At 30.4% G+C, this 19,278-nt stretch overlaps 1 protein-coding gene across 1 annotated transcript in view; it reads left to right on the top strand.

Annotated features, from left to right (window-relative positions):
• The window catches only part of LOC139988722 (netrin-1), a 111,679-nt gene extending 96,079 nt beyond the window's left edge, over nt 1–15,600 (top strand). The window contains exons 5-7 of the mRNA XM_072006416.1: nt 8,634–8,702; nt 9,374–9,584; nt 10,315–15,600. Coding sequence (XP_071862517.1) covers nt 8,634–8,702; nt 9,374–9,584; nt 10,315–10,459 — 425 coding nt within the window. The 3' untranslated portion in view covers nt 10,460–15,600. The remainder of the gene's footprint in view (nt 1–8,633; nt 8,703–9,373; nt 9,585–10,314) is intronic.
• The last annotated feature ends 3,678 nt before the right edge of the window (nt 15,601–19,278 follow it).

Below are 19,278 nucleotides of genomic sequence, written 5' to 3'. Positions count from 1 at the left end.
TGTTTTGCTTTCCTTATATTCAAAATTAATATTCCATCTGTCCGCCTTTGCCTTATGTTCCATGCAATTTTTTTTTATTTTTGTCATCTTTTCTGTCTTTGTCTTTCTCGCTCCATGTTTGGTGTTTCCCTTTACCTCCGTTTCCCTTTCCGTTTGCTAACTCCCTTTCTCTTTTTGGTAAGCTTTCTCCCCCTCCTACGCCTCCCGTGAGTGGTCGCTGAACGCAATGATACAGGAGGGTTGGTTCCCAAGTTATTATTTAGTCTCAGATATACATTTGTACGGAGACCCTTTAATGGTCCGACGTTTATTTCCACGCGTCTTCGCTGCACTGTTTCCATGTGCATATGTAGACGCGGGTCCATTCGGGAATTATTTGGTTCTGCTAGCTCGAGAAATGAGTAAAGGAAAACTACTCCCGTTGGAGCGATTGAATGCCTTACAAGTACTTACATACCCAAAACCGTTATCGAACCCGTTGGTTTTATAGTTAAGTAGAATTGCACCCTTAGGGATAACAAGGGATATACTTGTTGTATAATACTGTGCACTACATGTTTTATACGTTGACCGTAATGTGGGATTTTTGTCTGTGAACTTACATTCAAGCGTCAGCTCGCTCGATAATTAATAACGTTCGAGTGTTTTCAAAAGAATTAATCGACTGCCTGCATATGCATTCAAGAAGAAAAGCAAGGGATTGCGCTTACAAGAGGTTGGCGATTTAGTACGATTAAATATTAAATACACAAAATAAAACATTTCCAAATTATCGAAAACAATTCTTTAATTTTCATTCGATATTGCTATATACCGCCGAGTAATTGAAACATAACATTTAAATTTATGGTGTGATACTATTTGGTTGTTGCAAATACAATGACTGAATTTATACTTGCAATTTCCATTGACTACCGAAAGTAATATGTGTGGAGAGTAATATGTATTAATCAAAGTACTTACACTCCAACTGACTCGCTACACTTTGACCATGTAAAACATGCATGTACTTTCAATAAAAAGCTCTGTGTTATTAGATCCAAAAAAGTCCCTGAATGTATTTTTTATTACGACTATATTATTAAATTTTTTGTTTAATTTAAGCATTATTATTTAAAGTTATTACTATAAAGAAATTGTAATATTAGGAATATTAGAATAGAAGTAGTCTATTCTATTGTATATTCATTTACACGATATCAAATGTATTACCAAAACATATAAAATATAACGAAAAAAAGTTGAGAAATTTATATCGTAATTTATTAAGAATTGGAAACCATTTAATCGCCGAATATTGAAAAGCAGAACTTTTCTAATTGTAAGTACATGAGATTACAATTAAACGATATCGCAGGCTAGAAGAAGTTATAATAAAGATCGTTCAGGTGCAATATTTTATGTACATCAATTAGTATAGATAAAGGGTGTTAATATCAATTTGTCATGATCGAAAGAACTGGAATGGACGCGGGACGGATCGCAGGATTTCCGCAATCGCGTTCATATGCATCGGCAGCGAAGCACGGAACCAGTGCGTGGGTGCGTGCAACGAGAATTACGCGCGCGGTTGCGTGCAACATTAACATATAGATGCGATTCGTGACGCAAGATGCATACTCCCGATGCGATGTATGCACGCCTGCATACGCGATACAAGATGCTCTTATTCCTTGCAAGAATAGCATTCGAGAAGGAGCGACGAGTATCCTCCAGCTACTAGTTTGCAACGCTTATGAACAATGAGCCCGCGATGCTAAAAACGGAATGCCCACGGCTATCGATGCTTTCTGCCCTGGCATACACCTGAACGTAATAACATGTTAGTACTTACGTTGTATCGAGCCAGCTTGCCGGTGAGTTACGATTTCACCTCGTAAATTCGTTAAAAATTCGATAGAAAACCTAAAATTGATGCTGAAAGGAAGTAGAACTATCATCGTGTCGACTTTTAACGCTTCTACGTTATTTACAACGAATCAGAATTAACGTTCAGATAAATGGAATTAACATTAAATAACTAAGTATCGAGTGAACTGCCGTCTTCTGTTTAAAAGTTCATTGCATCGTATCTCGGCATATTGTAAATATTTTTCTTATTATAATCTTTATTAGTTATATTATTTAGAGTAATTTTGTAAGGTGCTATATACATAATTTTTAGCGTTACAACTTTCTCACAATGTTATCTTTAATAGTTTTTATTCCTTCCTTGCTCAAAGCTCTATGTATGATAAATTGTAAATGTATATGAATATGTGCAAATTTTATTAATAAAATAAATGTATAAAAATTTTAACTTCTAATATTATATGTATATTATAGATAGGTTACATAGGCTACAGACAAATGTATAAAATTTTAGTACATTTACAAAATATGTATCATCTTAATAGGTACTACCTTCAAATATATAACATATATTTTATGATAAATCTAAAGTGTAATTAATATTTTATATTTTAAGTTCCCAATAATAATTCAGTTTTAGTTAATCCAGTTGTACATTGTAATTTGTAGCATTCTTTTAACATTCTAACTAAATGATGTACGGAACAGGATACGATTAGAAATAGCAGTTAATGAAATCAAACGGCAGGAGATCAATAACATGATCGACACCGATTAGAATACTTTACCTGATTTTATTAAAATAACCGAAATTAATTGGTTTAAGGGATAAAAACAATAGACGTGTAACGTGTCAAAGAAGCATCAGTATGAAAAAAGCAGAGATAAACTTGTTGTCTGGTTTACAAGGCGAGTTAATTTACAGTTCGCTTACTGTACCGACGCGTGAACCTATTGCTTGTGCGTATTGCGTATGCGCTCGAATAAACGCCCACTAAGGGTCCTTCCATTTCAGGAAACATAGCCCTGGTACTGTTTGTACATCACATCGATTCGTTCTCTTTCCCGTTTTCTTCCTTTTCCGCAATCATGGATGCATTTTAAAGTAGCTCTGGCCGTATCCTTTCGTTACATGCCACAATAAACAACAAAATAAAAATCAAAACAAATCGAAATTCACTTTGTTAAAATGTCTGCAAGTATTTTAATTCAATTTATTCTGTGTACAATTTTTCAGACATCTTACAAATTTAATCTTACTAAACCGTCTACTTTCTATTAATATCTGGATTGAATTGGAATTCGCTAATCGATTCAATTCTACTTGATGTTACGTTCATTATATTACAAGCCCATTTGTGGGAAAAATTTTACGATGCATGGTGTACATCCGTATAACGAAAAGAATGTTTCGAAGGAAATGACCTTTCGCTTTGTCAATGCTACGTACTCACGATGAGCAATCGATCTGTTTTTCGTGGACTATTAAAGCTGAACACGCATTTCGCCAAAGGGGATGTTTGACAGCATGATAAACTCATCGTGTCACCCTTTTATAATTTAGTTCGATAATATATATTCTCGACAATACCGTGATTGCTTTCTAATAGCTGATAAATCTTGAAAGTAATTTTTAGATTTTGAAAATTTATTTAATTAATGATTATACAATAGATTAGGTAGAATAAAACTACCCTATTTACAAAGTATTTGAACATTAGTGATATAAGTTATTCCTTAATGTAAAAGAACTTTTTGTATCACAATTAATTATTAATATATTAATATTAACAATATATGTATAATATTATTAGCATTATAGATATAATATTAAAGTTAATATTATATTTATAATAGCGTGACGTATGTATTTGGAATATTCTTAAAATATTGTATCACTCGGTATATGATAACTTCTATCGTAATAATTATCTTCATTATTACAGTACAGGCTTGCCGGTTGGATCCTAAACCAAAGTTAATTACCAGCCGCCGTAGCTAATTTAAATCAAGACTAATTGACTCCTCCCTTCACCCCTGCGATTCAACTTCCATTACTCCAGGTCGCGCCTCAGCTTCTAATATCATGAAACTTTCCCTAAACTTGTCTCGTTTCATCTACGCGTCGCACAAAATCCCTAGATGAATCATAATAAGGATGATTAATATATAGTAAATGATAGAATCAAAAATAAGTATCTTACACTGTACCCATAAGTAAATTCTAAAAAGTCTTATTAAATTTAGATTAAAATAATGTTATAGCAAATGTGTAAATAAATGTGCATGTATTGCTAAAAATAATTGTTTTACGTGTAAATGTAAATATGTACATATAACCAATCGTATACAACTTAAAAATTCTTCAGTTATGTTACGAGTAAGAAGTTACGAACGTCTTCAACGACAATAAAATAGGTAATTCCATAATTTTTAAACAATAGAAACATATTGATTATATAAACCCAAGGAAAAAAGATTGTAGTCGCGAAGATGAAAAAGAATCATTTTTCCAAAATTATTATTTGTTACTTTTATTTACTTTACAATTAGATACTACTTTCTCGTTTTTAAGGAGAAGGTTTCCTCCTTTTTAATATAGCCATACGTAATATAAAACTGTATTGTATATAATAAAATGGAACTAATATCTAACTATACAACAAAGTTCATACGTAATAAAAATGACAAATAGGCATGCTTGTACTTATCTCAGGTAAAATATAAATTAGAAAATTCGCTAGAAACTCTGATGATATGAATTTTCGAAGCAAACGATAAGAGATTTGAAACGCATACACTACCTACCGAAAAGAAGTTAGAGGTATTAGTGTCAAATGCTTGACTCGTTGCGTTGGCGCTACTTACTAGAGGGTATGATGACAAGTAAATGCCTATGTAAATTTCGTTTAAACGGTAGACTATGATTCCAGTCATTTAATTTCGTCGTGAAAGTACATCGCATTAAAAGCACCGTTTACGCTTACCCTTGCAGGGTGGGGGCGTTTCAAAAGGTAGTCGCACGAAAAACCGTAGATTCTCTGCACTCTACACTGTTACGACTGGCAGGCAAGCACCCACGCGTCCATTAAAGTCCCACTCGGCCGTTGCGCGGTAAGATACTTAGGGTGCCTCGTAAGGCATGCATCGTACCACAAGACCCTTTTATAATTAAGACGTTACTTTACGACTGCGAGTATACCTCGCGTGCATCCTATATTCGAACGCTAAAAGAAGCGGGAATATTTAGAAAAAATGTAAAACTGGTCTATGTTAAAAGATTTCTTTTTTACGAAATAACCCATAGTAATTTCTGCGCGTAAAACACAAATGGAATAGAAGTCCAGCATTACCCAATCTATCGTGATTTGAATATCAAATAAACGTTAACATTTCTTACAGAGACAGGTCTCTGATTTCTTAATAGAAAATTGAGATTTTCCCTTCATTCTGATACACGAATCGTGAAGATGGAATAAATAAGAAAAATAAAGAAAGAGAAAAAAAAATTCAAGTACTTGCACAGGATGGAATTCTGTATATACCAATTAAGGCTATATTAAAGATATATATACCTTCTTTAAAATGGTTAAAAATTGATATGAATGTCACAAGACAGAATGAAATAGTATGAAATGAAATATATTTTGGAATAACATTTATATGTATGCATTTTTATATGTATATTGATACATATGAAAAGTCAATTAATAATAAATAATAAATAAATTATTTCGATTTCACACAATATCACATATTCGAATGATCTTCCATTGTATTCTGCATACTTTTCTATTCTTTTCTCCATACATCGTTTAACATATGAGAAGAAAGAGAACAAAAAACTGTTAAATCACGACAAAATTCGCGTAACGCCTTACATAGAAATCGACATAAAGTCGTAGAGAACTGCGGTTGCATCTGACTTTTGGTCTGGAACATTGGATTTAGGTGGTTTGTTCGGTGATTGCAATATACCATCGGACTCATTGCGGCGAGGAAAGCAACTGAAATCAGTTTCGAGGTGCATCTATTCGATCGATCGAATCGCTCGATCGGAAAACGGACCTTACGGTTTGGGATACATTTGATGGCGAAGCTATTGCTCGTTTGGTTGATGCCGATTGGCACGGGTTAATCGACACAAAGGATGTCTCGTTAGTCAGGAATTAAACGGATTATGGTCTGAGGTCTCTGCCATCACGATCGATTCGTGGCATAGCAGCTAACCGGCATATCTGGTTCGCTTTCGACTCATATTCTCCATTTCATAATTCGGTTAATTGATTCGATGGTATACTTAACGAGCTACCAACGAAATTTGTCTATTACTAGCGAATTATTACTAAGAAACATTGCTTACTTTCGTGTTCTTTCGTAACAGAAATTACACGCGATAAGAAAATTTATGTACATGGTAATGCCATAAATTATGCTCCTTATAGAAACAACATTACAATAGAAATAAATTATAACAAAGACTAATCTAATAACACCTTTTGTTCGTAAATTTAAGTATTACAATTTAAAGATCTATAAAATTTGATAGAACTTGAACTTGCCTGGAATGACTAACTTTTGCTTGCGCATACTTATTTAGGAAATATAACTGTACATCTATCATTGCCATATATGAATTCTATAAGTATTATAAGTTATCAGATTGACCAGGCCTCCAAAATTTCCATCAATATTTCAATATTGCTATGTAGTTGATTGCAAGCCTCTTCTTCGAGAAATATTGTACAGACGATAATGGAAGGAATTAAGATCAAACTATCTGCCAATTTCACTATTAATTTATTTAATGAATTTTCGTTCTATAGATCCATCGTTACAAGCTAGGAGAATTATCTCATAGAAATGCTACATGCACGGAAAATTGAAAACAGAATGAAAAGTCACGTTTGCACAAAATATTAACGTTCGAAAAGTTTCTCGGAGCGATTTGTTCTTTTTGGTATTTTGTTTGACAGAATTAAAATTTTTGAAATATCGACAGACAGGTTCGAGGATGGACGAACGTGACCGTAGCTTGGTACGGGCGTAGAATTTTCATTATTTTTTACTAGATAACGCGAACCCGTCTACCAACGGAACATCGATTGAATTTCAAACGAAATTCAAATTACGTTTAATTTGGTTAGCCAACGAACGAGCAAAAGCGAAGTGGAGCGAAGCGCGTGTGTACTGGTTGCGTGTAGTTTGGATTCGTAGTTCGGGGGATTCGGTACGTTGTACGGATTCTATTATCGACCTGCAGAGAGCCTACGGTTCATTAAAACGGCATGAAATTTACAAACAGAAGTTTCTGTATTTATTTCAATCCTTTTTAAAAACTCTCTGTCTTTACTTCTATATTTTGTGATGTGATGTATCTTAAATCGTCTATCTATTGCTTTAGTCTTATTTTCGATAATGTATGTACTTCATTTTAATATAGTACGCTTCTATGTCGGTTTGTATGTACTTGAAATAAGCAAGTACTTGGTGTTATAACTCACCAAATGATATCAATGATTTACTGGAAAATAAAGCTTCCGTTGTCTTATGCAAATCACTAGATAGATGATCGTACAAAAAAAAGTCTATTAAACAAGAGAAAAAAATATTTTTGAATACATTCAAATAATCGTATATAGTATGTGTATATAGGTTATGTGTTACTTACAAGAGATGACAATTTTTTAATTTTTTTGTATACTAAGGAAAACAATTTATTAAACTCAAATAACGATGCTGTTAATATTCTACAACTAACATTAGTCAGTGCTTTTAGAAATAATAATCGATGAACATGAAGGAAATATAATACCTGAGGTATAATGAATTAAAGAAACGTGTAAAATTATAGCATTTTGCTACATAAATTAAACCTAATGTTTCTTCGATCGATGCATTATTATTCTATAAAGCATATTACGCAAAGATGATTAGTTATGATCAGGCTAAGAGCTGTTACACTGGAACATATTGCGAAGAAAATTAATTGCGGGACTTCGGGATGCGGACACGCTGTACGGTGGCCATGCCGTTTGAGATAATCGAGATGGATATCGTTTCGTTGGATAGAATGATTAGATAATAAATGAATAGCTGTACCCACAACTGTTCCCAATAATGATAATAGACCGTATTAATAAAATATTATTAACTATTCTGATTACGTCCCATAAATCAGTTTAACAAATAAGAAACCATAGACTAACACATAAAAATTCAAAAAGGGTTCTTTGTTGAATACAGAACATATATGTACCAACGATATAATTGAAGTATCAAATTCACCTACTACACATTTATAATCCGAATGTATAGTAAGCAATTGAAATGACTTTATATTGCTTTGTAGGTTGAGATTATGAAAATTTACCTTAAAATTTAGATATAATATGCTGAGATCACAGAAAACATCAGACCCTAGTTAATATCCTCTATAAGTTTATATTGTGTATATGTGTCCATAAGTTTGTATTCGTTAAAGCTATTAGTCGATGATTAGCAAGATCGATTGGGTCCTTTCCCGATTCTCAAGAGGGACAACTGTTGCTTCTTGCCATTTAACAAGGGGATATGTTATCAATCAAGATGCAATTGAAAATCTAATGAAAATGCAAACAGAAATAAACATGTGAAATGTGGCAGAAATCTGTCTATATATGAAACGTTTTATAATTATGTATATAGAAAAAACAATACATTAGCTAAAAATATTTTGTATATTCTCGTATATAAATTTTTGTATATTGTCTATAAGCAATTTCCCATGTTGTTTGTTATAGATCAATGTGGAAAATGTCGAGCCAGCACTAAAAGATTGAACCTGAACAAGTATTGCAAAAGAGATTATGGTAAGCATGCAATTAGAATAAATTATATGTCACTATGAAAAATAATTCGAAGAATTTTTAAAATTCTGTTTAAAGTAAAAAATGATACATAAATATTACCATTATTTCTTTCTCATAATATAAATATCCTCGTTTCACGTGCTTATTAAAAAAATAAGCAATTTTTTCAGTTTCAATAAAAAATTCTTATCAGAATATAGACGAATTCTCATATTGTTTATACATTCTTTGTATCATCTATTTTCTCTCCTTTAGGCGTAATGTAGCATTTAGCAAACATAATTATTTAAGTTCGCCGGTAAAATTAACAGAATTTACTGTTATCATACTCCTTCGTGATTCATTTGCTATGCAACCAGCAGTAAAGTGACGATATTTCTTGATTTCCGGTCACAAATGAAATGACAAGTAGTATTACTGCATATAGCGTAATATAACTTAAATTCATTGCACCATGAACGATATTGATTTACTCGTGTACGTCAATGATGTAACCGTAAATGGAGCAAATCTTCTTAATTCCTTATGTATGGTGTTAAGCAAGAGACCGTAATTAACGAAATGTATAAATTAGAAAACGTTATACCTTTTTAAACTTGTAAAATATATAAATACGGTAAATCACAAAAAAGAGGTAGAACTAAGAGATTACCCCATATTTTTCCTTTCAGCTATTCTGGGTAGGATAACAGATAGACACAAAAAGAACGATGGCTCCCCAGCAGGAACGAGCGTGTCTGGTTCAGTTTGGATACGTTTCACCTTAAATGTTGACTTTATTTATAAAAAATCTTCAAACTCGAGGATTCGTCGTGGTGACGTGTTTCTTTACGTACACTCGGCCGACTTAGCCTGTAGATGCCCGAAAATCAAACCAAACAGGTAAATTATTTGATACATATCTAAAGTTTGCAATGAACCAAAACTTTTATTTAAAAGAAATCCTTCAATAACATCTTAATAAACGTATTTTCTAAAAAAAATATCTTAAAATAATTACCACGAAAAAAGCATAAAATATTGTGATAAGGAACAAGTAAGTATATATGTGATGTAAACAAAATTAATAATTAACTTTCGAAGGTTGGATTTTATACTTTCTTTACTCATACTTTTTACATCGAATTATACGAATTAATCAGATTATTATTTAAAACGGTAATGATGAAGGTTCTTGCTAAAAATAGAAGCAATTTCACATACTTGATAAAATTATTACAATATAAATATCTTAATTTAAAAAGGGCTGGGATAGAATAAAATATCGATGGATCAGGAATTTACAAAAACATTTAGATAATATCATATACCGAGGCAAGTTAACCTTTTGTAAAGCTATGTGCATCCATATGTTTAATCTTTTAATTTTATTTCGTTTTATGACTATGTACTGTTGCATCGTATTAATATTTACACTATCTCGCTGTCCTGAATATCAAATGATCTATTTATGACGATTAAACCAAGAAAGTATAACCTAATGAATTGCATTAATTTGTATTTTTTCTCTCTTATACCTACTAAGCAAATGAAATTTTAGTTATAAAGAGTTAGGGGATGATAAACAAACAATAACGAATCGATTTTTTAGTTAGACCATTGAAATTTCCAGATCGTACTTGATTCTTGGCCAAGAAAGCGATGGCGGAGGTCAAGGTGGACTGACAGTGACGCAAAGGTCGATTGTGATCGAATGGCGCGACGAGTGGCATCGTCGAATGCGACGCTTCCAGCGGAGGGCAAAATCGTGCCATTGAACTAATTTGCATCACACCAAGGAAAATTAGACGGAGAAAGATTGGGAAGATAGAGCAAGCAGCGGAGAAGAAAAAGATGGAATAAAAGAAAATGAACGAACCAGAGAGATTGAGAAACAGAAGTTAAAACTTTACTCGTATATGTACGTAGAAAAGGATGCACATTCATTTTCAAAACTGCCAATAGCTGTATGTACTCTCGCATACTTACTTCTCGAACGAAATAAAAATACTCGACGACGTCCTAAGATTAATGATAAGTAACAAAGAAACTCAAACGAAATGAAGTGCAAGTGAGAACCCAAATACACGTGAACAGGGCGTAAGTTGGTTTTATGTTGCATACAAAGACTTTTAATTTATCAAAGCTAATAAATTGTTTACGTCAAGGATCATCAATATAGAAAGAAACATCTATATAGAATAAAATGACGAACGGTTTATTTGATAACTTAATTTTATTCGTTAATGTTTTGGTTATTTTTGTTGACTTTTCTGACAAATAGTTCCAAATACACGTTAACTTATTTCTAAGAGCTTACAACTTTTGTATATTATGTTATACAATTTTTATAAATAAAGCTGTAAATTTGATAAATGTGACAGTCTCGGTGACATATTTTTCGTGCTTAGGATTTTACTTGGCATGTTCTAAAATTTGCTATATCTGGTCTATATAGAAATATGTACATGTTTCTCACATCTTTGAGAGATAGTAGGTAAATATATATACACATCTCTGTATGTATTTTTTATAACTTTTTAAATAATTTGGGTAATAAAACATATGGAGTATGTATATCTAATTAGAGATTTCTATTATTTTACAATGTATTGTAGAATATGCAACAATTTTCTAGAAATTTGGAAAAATTGTGTATACATATATTGCAACAACAACATTTCTCACATGCATTTCATCCAACCAAAAATGCAATATTTTGTATTAAATTAGACTTAGTTAGACATTTATATCGATATATGTATACATTTTCTATAAATTTATAGTTTATATTTTTTTTCTATTCAATTTATGTCATAAACCAGAAGAAATTGAAATCGCACTATTACTTACAATAAAGGAAGTTACGTTTTACAAATTATAATTCATAAATTGATTTTTACTACGCTACGTTGCAATTTGAATATCTAACAACGTATATACTTTATCTTTCTTAAAGCCTAACGTTTTTAGTCTCAAATTTAACATTTTGCTCAAAATGTGCGAAACAAATCGATAAGAATGTTGTATGCCGTTAAATGTATTAATAAAATGAATCAAATGTGCAGTATTGGGTAGTAAATTAGAATTATATGCATATCAGTCATAACCACCATTTCGTACAAATATGTCATTTTTATATTTTGTTATATATAATACAGATACACTACGAATTCGAAGAATATGCAATATTGACACGCGTAATCAAAAGAATAATAATGCGGTATAATGATTTTATTAGTAAATTCGTAATACTTTCATTTTTCTTTTACTTTAATTAAAGATGTGTCAAAAAATAAAAAGAACGCATTCATTTCATGCAATTGGGAAATCTGTTTATCAATTAATAAACTATATATATACACATAAGTAACAAAAACTTGTTTCTCTAATTCTTCGGATATGTATAATCTAACTAAAATCAAAATTTCTATCATTCTTTCTTAGCTTATAAAACACTCATATACGACTACGTATAGCTATATAACAGATATGTGCTATAGTACATTTTATTGCACCTTGTATTTCTATGATACGCAAATTACATAAAGTAAATTATTACAATTACAAACACGATATATTCAATTAAAAAACAATACACAATATTATTATATGTATAATTTACATAACAATTGAAAATATACATAATATTTGTGCACAAACACTGCCTGCGATTTGCCGATATTTATATACGAGAATTCAGATAAACAAGTTTTTACTACCTTATTTTCCTTTTATTTGATGACATGTATGTATACATATTATAAATTCTGTTGAGTTTTATTATTGACAAAAATGTGGACACATGGTGTTTTACCCAAAAAGTTCTTTATGTCATGTACATCAAACTCTTTGGGTTTACGAATCGTTCCTGAAAAGCGATATTTCATCTCTCTTATTGCAGTTATACCACCAATTAAACTAACAATAAGATTTTACAACGTTGTACATTGTACATGGTCTTTTCCCCGCTCTCAGACTTCCCATTTTTCTCATATAGTATAACCTTCTTTTTTAATTTATTTATTCTTCTCTCATTCGGTTATCACAAATCGATCACATTTATAAAGATATACGCATACGTTGAATGTAGATTTTCTTGTACATTTTCTATATAAATTATTAAGATTCTTTTCTAGTTGATATTATTATTAGTATTATTATTGGTAGCAGTAGTGATAATAATAGTAGTAACGATTATCGAAGAAATATAGAGGCTAAGCTCGAAATGTGTGGAAATAACTATTCATCGAATGATCTGTTACTACTTACTGCAAAAAGAATTGTCGTAGCTTCAAATGTTACGATGATTAAAATTAACCTTGTTGTCGTCATAAAATTTGACAAGACATAAAGGGAAACGGTATTTACTTAATTAACGTATATTTAATGCGCTTTAATATGAAATTTCGTACAAAAGGGTATGTGTATATTAGTAATGAGAAATTTCCTTTTACAATTTTACATAACATGAACATAATCAATTGTTCTTCCGAATTTTAAAACTTGTTTTCCCTGTATGTTATTCGTGTATACTTCGACAATAAAAAATAACCCAACTGTGGAAACTTTACATATGAAATGGGAAACTTTATCGTTAAGTGGAATTAATTATAACAACATTCACATATACAGGTACATTAAATAGAATGATTTATGATAATTGTCCTGCTTAACAAATAAGTTCCTAACAGTGACAGCCACGTACATCTTATAATTTTCCCTTAAAAGTTTTTTAATTCAGCTATATCGAACAAATTTATTTGTAATAATCGACAATTAATCTTCTTCTAAACATCTTTTAAATAAATAACAAATATTTTCAATCGTTTCCTAAACTATGATTTCATTTATATTAGCTACATGTATATAGGGTGCTTGATATTCATCCTGTCTTAAATTCGAAACTAAAAGTTTTACCTAATTGACAACTTGTCAATTAATTGCAAGCTTAATGTTTAGCAAAATTTATTTTACCAAGCATTTCTATGCATTTTTATTATCATGCATATCAAAATTGAAATGTTGATAGTGAATACAATATATGTATTACTTTTAAGACATTCTGTATGTACTTGTTTATTTCAATATTTATTCTTGTTAACGTTTTCTATTTCAAGTCGACAAAATTCTCTTTACAAAAGATCTCTATCGATCAATCAACTTTGATTAGTTTATAATATTCACGGTTATAAAAATTCCGTCTCGTAAAACAGAACACATGATTCATCATTTTTAAACATGAAAACGTAAAAAATGTAAAAAGAAAATTTACTTCCAAAATATTAGAGAAAAATTCTTCATTAGTTATTATTAAAACCAACCGAAGCAAAACATCCGTAGCATAAGTTAAAATAAAATATCAATTTAAAAAGTTTGTGAAAATAATTCTGATTTGTAATAACAATATCTTGCCTCCTCGATTGGAGAATGATTAAGCATCGTTTTATATATCAAAATCAACGATGCATTAATGTACTTACGATATTAATGAATAACGAACGCTGCATGTGTTCATGTGATCGTAATAGCGAACTTATATAAAACCGACGTAAGATGATATACCTACTCTAAATCTTCGTTTATGTGACCCTTTTTACGAGGCTTGATACGTAGAGAAATATTTTTCTAATCACTTGTTTCTTAATTACTTAATCACTTAAAATATATTTTCATTCTGATAGAAAGTATCACAAACGAAAAAAAATGTTTTCTATTTGTTTTCCTTAATAAATATTATAGGTCTATCTGAAAAAAACTGGATTATTCTCCTAAATTTATGATTTCTATTACAAAAAAAAAAACTAAAAAAGAGTCACGTAAATAAAAATTAAGGTAATGAACACGATTAATAATGAAATAACATTATTCGACATCAACGGCAAGAGAATTTTTGTAAGAGAATCATACTTTAATTATTGTAATCTCATTGTTCGCGAGACGTTACTTCGAAGATTCACTGTTTCCGTCGCCTATGCTATAATTACGTGTATAAAATGTACCAACGTAAAATAGCTTTAGTATAAGTAAAGAATATATCAGCTATTCACAAAATTAGTACATATATTTGAGTGTTAGAAAGAAAGAATATACGTACAGGATGATGTATTACATTACAAGGAAGACCGATCACATCGATCGATATGGCTTATTATAATATCTCGATCAAATTGCTAAAGATGTCACGGCCGATCGAATTTTGTAATATTATCAGGCATAGTATAAACGCATATTTAATTCTGTTCTATCACTTCGAAATGATTTAAACACATCTTCCAATCCTTTTATAAGAGACTTAGAAATTAGAATGATGTAACAGCTTGATTTTTTGCATTCTGAAAACTATTCTTACACGTTAAGATGATTTAATACTTCGCGTAACTATTTCGTAGCAACAAATAATTAGGTTTATTAAAACGTTTTTATAAAGATGCAACATCGATTGATAACAAAAATTTGTTCTTTATATACATACATATATAGATATATTTGTAAGGCAGATTGCAAAAAATTAACAGTTGAGAACTAACGATCATTCGGTGTCATTACGCAAAGTAATTACAGCATATGTAGAAGTAAGAGGATCTTATTGTTAGTTCCGTTGTTCAATTTCCTTCGAGCGTGTTAAAAGCAAAAACTGCACCGTTTAGTTAAGAATAGTTCGCGCGATAGTATTGTAGATGGAAGAATACCGATTACAGGTCCGAGATTTTACGAAATTCTTGACCAGTTGTATGTATATCGTAGAATATACACGATATCACAGTAAGTGTGCTATTTATACCTCTACATTATTAATCGATTACTGTTGTACCACGATTACGATTTAGATTCGATTAAATTATTAAGTGTATCGTTGTGTATTGTGGTGTAATAAATGTGATTAGTTGTATGAATAATAAATACAATGCATAAGGAAGATATAGACCTGTTGTATTGATTTATTTCTACCTTTCCTATTCATACATATATTTATGTAATAATGCCCACAAATTTCGCAAAATAAATCTATAAACTCCATACATAGATTTCGTTTCCCCTATAAATAAAAGAAAATGCCATATCGATAAACCAGTCCTATACATAGGTACTGGCCATAAACAGACACATCTTTATTGAAAGCAAATTGGTTTGACCTCTCACATAACGTTTGTATACATTGAAATGTTTCATATCTACCGCTATTCCTATATATTATACATTATAATAGTTCTCGAATCAAGAGGATGTGAATCAGTACGTTTGGGATCTTTCGAAAAAGTAGTCATATTTTATAATCATGAATCATAGAGAACAAACATAATACTCTGATGGTATACTATTATTATTTCTATCAGTATTCGCGAAGCGTCAACGTGCAATTTAATCGCTGATGAATCGAGAATAAAATTATTGATCCTTATTTTGTTGAAAAATCCTAATCAAAGCAAAGTAAACTAAATTTCTACAGCATTGGAAAAGAAATACTGTTAGGAATTCGAACGCATACTTGAATTAATCACAGATTAAATTGGCTAGCTCTTATGAAACATGCTGACAAAGTTTGTGGAAATCTATTAACGACACTAGATAACTGATTATTGTTCAATATATATACATACATATGTATACTTATCTATGAATACGATGAAAATCGATTTGAAGCAACAAACATTCACTAAGATTACATATCCGGAAGTATAATAATTGAACACACTTTAGATAAGCTTCTACAAATTTTTCTTTAAAATATATTTTTTCACCATTTCTTCTGTTTTAATGATAATAAGACCTTTCCGATAAATCTTATTAGATTTGTCTTTCCATTCTACTGAAAAATCAGCGAAGAAGATAAGAAAAAAGATTGTAAGTTTCTATCAAATTAAAACAACTAAGAGTGGCCTTAAAAACTTTAGAAAAAATAACCTAAATAACTAACGATAACCTATCTGAGGATAATAACTTAATAATGATTTATATATTTATAGTATTTATATATGTATACATATATAATTTATATTATGTTATAGTATGTTATCATTATATATGTATAATAAATTAAACATCGTAATTTAATTTAATTAATGGTTTAATATAATAATATAATTAATGTAACAAAATAATTTTTCGTTATTTTTTATGTACACATTTAGATAGAATAAATCAATCAATTAATGTTACAATATCCTTTAAAATAATCAATATTCAATCTAAATGCGTTAATACTTTTTTATGGTGAATGCAACGATAGATTAACTGATATAATGTATGTATAAAAAAATGTATAATTCCATTTGTAAGAATACAATTAATTTTTAAATATTCAAAATGCTATCCACTTTCAGAGTGAACAGTTACACTAAATCTAAGATTGTACATCATCCGAAATCGTTTAATTTTACCTATTGAAATTTTGTACCATCTTCTACCGTATCAGGGCTGTAACTTGCCCAGTTGCAAAGGAGGCTGTGTACATCACTTGTACATATACACTCCTCGTCAAAGAGATAGCCCAGGTGTGCTATCTCTAATTTCTCAATGACGCGTGCAAAGCTTTTCGTCTGTAACGTATAATATCAAAACATTATGAGCTAGGAATATGCGGTTCGTTGAAAATAATTAAAAATATTATGAGGTTTAGTGTGTAACAAAAAAAAATTGTTTTATTTTAAGAACGAAATGATAACACACTCTGTTAATGTGTTCAATAGTTCATATGTAAGTAGTTCATGATCTATCAACGAGTAAAGATTACAGTAGAATATTATATAAATTTGTAAGTATGTGGGATGCGTAAAAAAATTAAACGAGTCTGAAAAAAAGCAAATTCTTGAACTAAAACAGCAACAGTTATCAGTACCAAAAACATCGAAAGTAATAAGAAGAAGTCATAAGGTAATACACAATTTCTTAAAAAATGTTGAAGACTATGGCAAAGAGAAAAGTAATGGTCGACCGTCATCGTTATCCGATCATGATAAGCGAGCAATTTTGCGTGTAGCTTCCAACTCGCAGTTAACAACAAAGCGAATACTGGAAAAGTCTAGTGTTAGTACCAGTGTTTCAAGTGTTCGTCGAGTTCCACTAGCCTGCAAAGATATTAAAAGGCTAAAATTGAAAAAGAAATCTTCGTTAACCTTCGAAACCTTTACGCTTTGCAAAAGAAAGAATGCGTTGGAAAAAGAAATGGAAAAAGGTACTATTTTCAGATGAAAAAGATTCAATTTGGATGGTCTTGGTGATTCTCAATATTATTTTCATGACATAAGAAAAGAAGCAATTCGACGACAAATGGGAGGAGGCAGCTTGATGGTTTATGCCGGCATCAGTTATTTAGGCAAGACAAGTATCAAGTTCATCAATAGGAGAATGAATAGTGTCCGATACATAAATTTAATCAAAGAACAAATAAATAACCATGCAGAACGCATTTCTGGACCTGATTACATCTTTTAAGAAGATAATGCATCTATACACACTTCAAGATTAGTCCAATATTATTTTAATAAAAATAATATATCTATTTTATCGTAGCCTGCACGCTCCCCGGACCTTAATATTATTGAAAATTGCTAGGCAGAACTTTTTCACGGCGTATACGCGAATGAAAAGCAGTATCAACACGTACAAGAATTAAAAAATGCAATTGTATGCGAATGGCATACGTTAAGTCAAAATTATATCCAGAAACTATATAAATCGATAGCAAATCGTACAATAGAAGTAACAGAAAATAAAGGGGGATGTGCCTATTATTAAATAAGTATATATGTTTGATAAGTAATTATTGTTAGTTACAATTTATGTTGATTATTATTTTCTTATTGTACATGTGCTATCATTTCGTTCTTAAAATAAAACAATTTTTTTTTGTTACACACTAAACCTCATAATATTTTTAATTATTTTCAACGAACCGCATATTCCTAGCTCATAATGTTTTGATATTATACGTTACAAACGAAAAATTTTGCACGCGTCATTGAGAAATTAAAGATAGCACACCTGGGCTATCTCTTTGCCCAGGAGTATATTTGTACATCAACAAAACATAGGATTTATCAAAAATTTTAAATAAAAATACATAACAATATATTGATGAAAGAACAGTATGTAGCTATTCGTTTAAATTTATTACAAGCACTTTTGCAATTGCTAAGCGAAATGATACATAACATGTACCTAACGTCAACAAAGAAAAGCGCGTTTGTACTTAGGAGAAAAGTGAAATCGTAGAAAGATAAATATTTCTATTGAGTTGGCAACTAAGTGATTGCGGATTTTGTCATTAGGTGGTAATTTTTATTTTGTGTTTATACTTCTGATTCGAATTATAAGTCAGCCTTTGGTCTAATTTAGGAACATAAATACAACTTAATTAGTAATTGCATAATATTGTAATAAGTAATTCTCGTAATTTCATTGGAATTATTTTATATGTATTTTTTATTTTCTATTTTTTGTCATGTTCAGATATTATTCTCAATTTTTCTTACGTTTGATACTAATTCCAATACAAATTACGATACAATTGTTATTCTCACTTATTATATACGTATATGCACATGTGATGATTTAAAATTAGCGCTAATTTGAAAATGGCAATTTTTAATTTTAA

The sequence above is a fragment of the Bombus fervidus genome, chromosome 7 (genome assembly GCF_041682495.2).
Source record: "Bombus fervidus isolate BK054 chromosome 7, iyBomFerv1, whole genome shotgun sequence".
Taxonomy (NCBI): Eukaryota; Metazoa; Arthropoda; class Insecta; order Hymenoptera; family Apidae; genus Bombus; species Bombus fervidus.
Note: the sequence above shows the minus strand (reverse complement) of the source record. Positions and strands in the feature narration are given on the sequence as shown.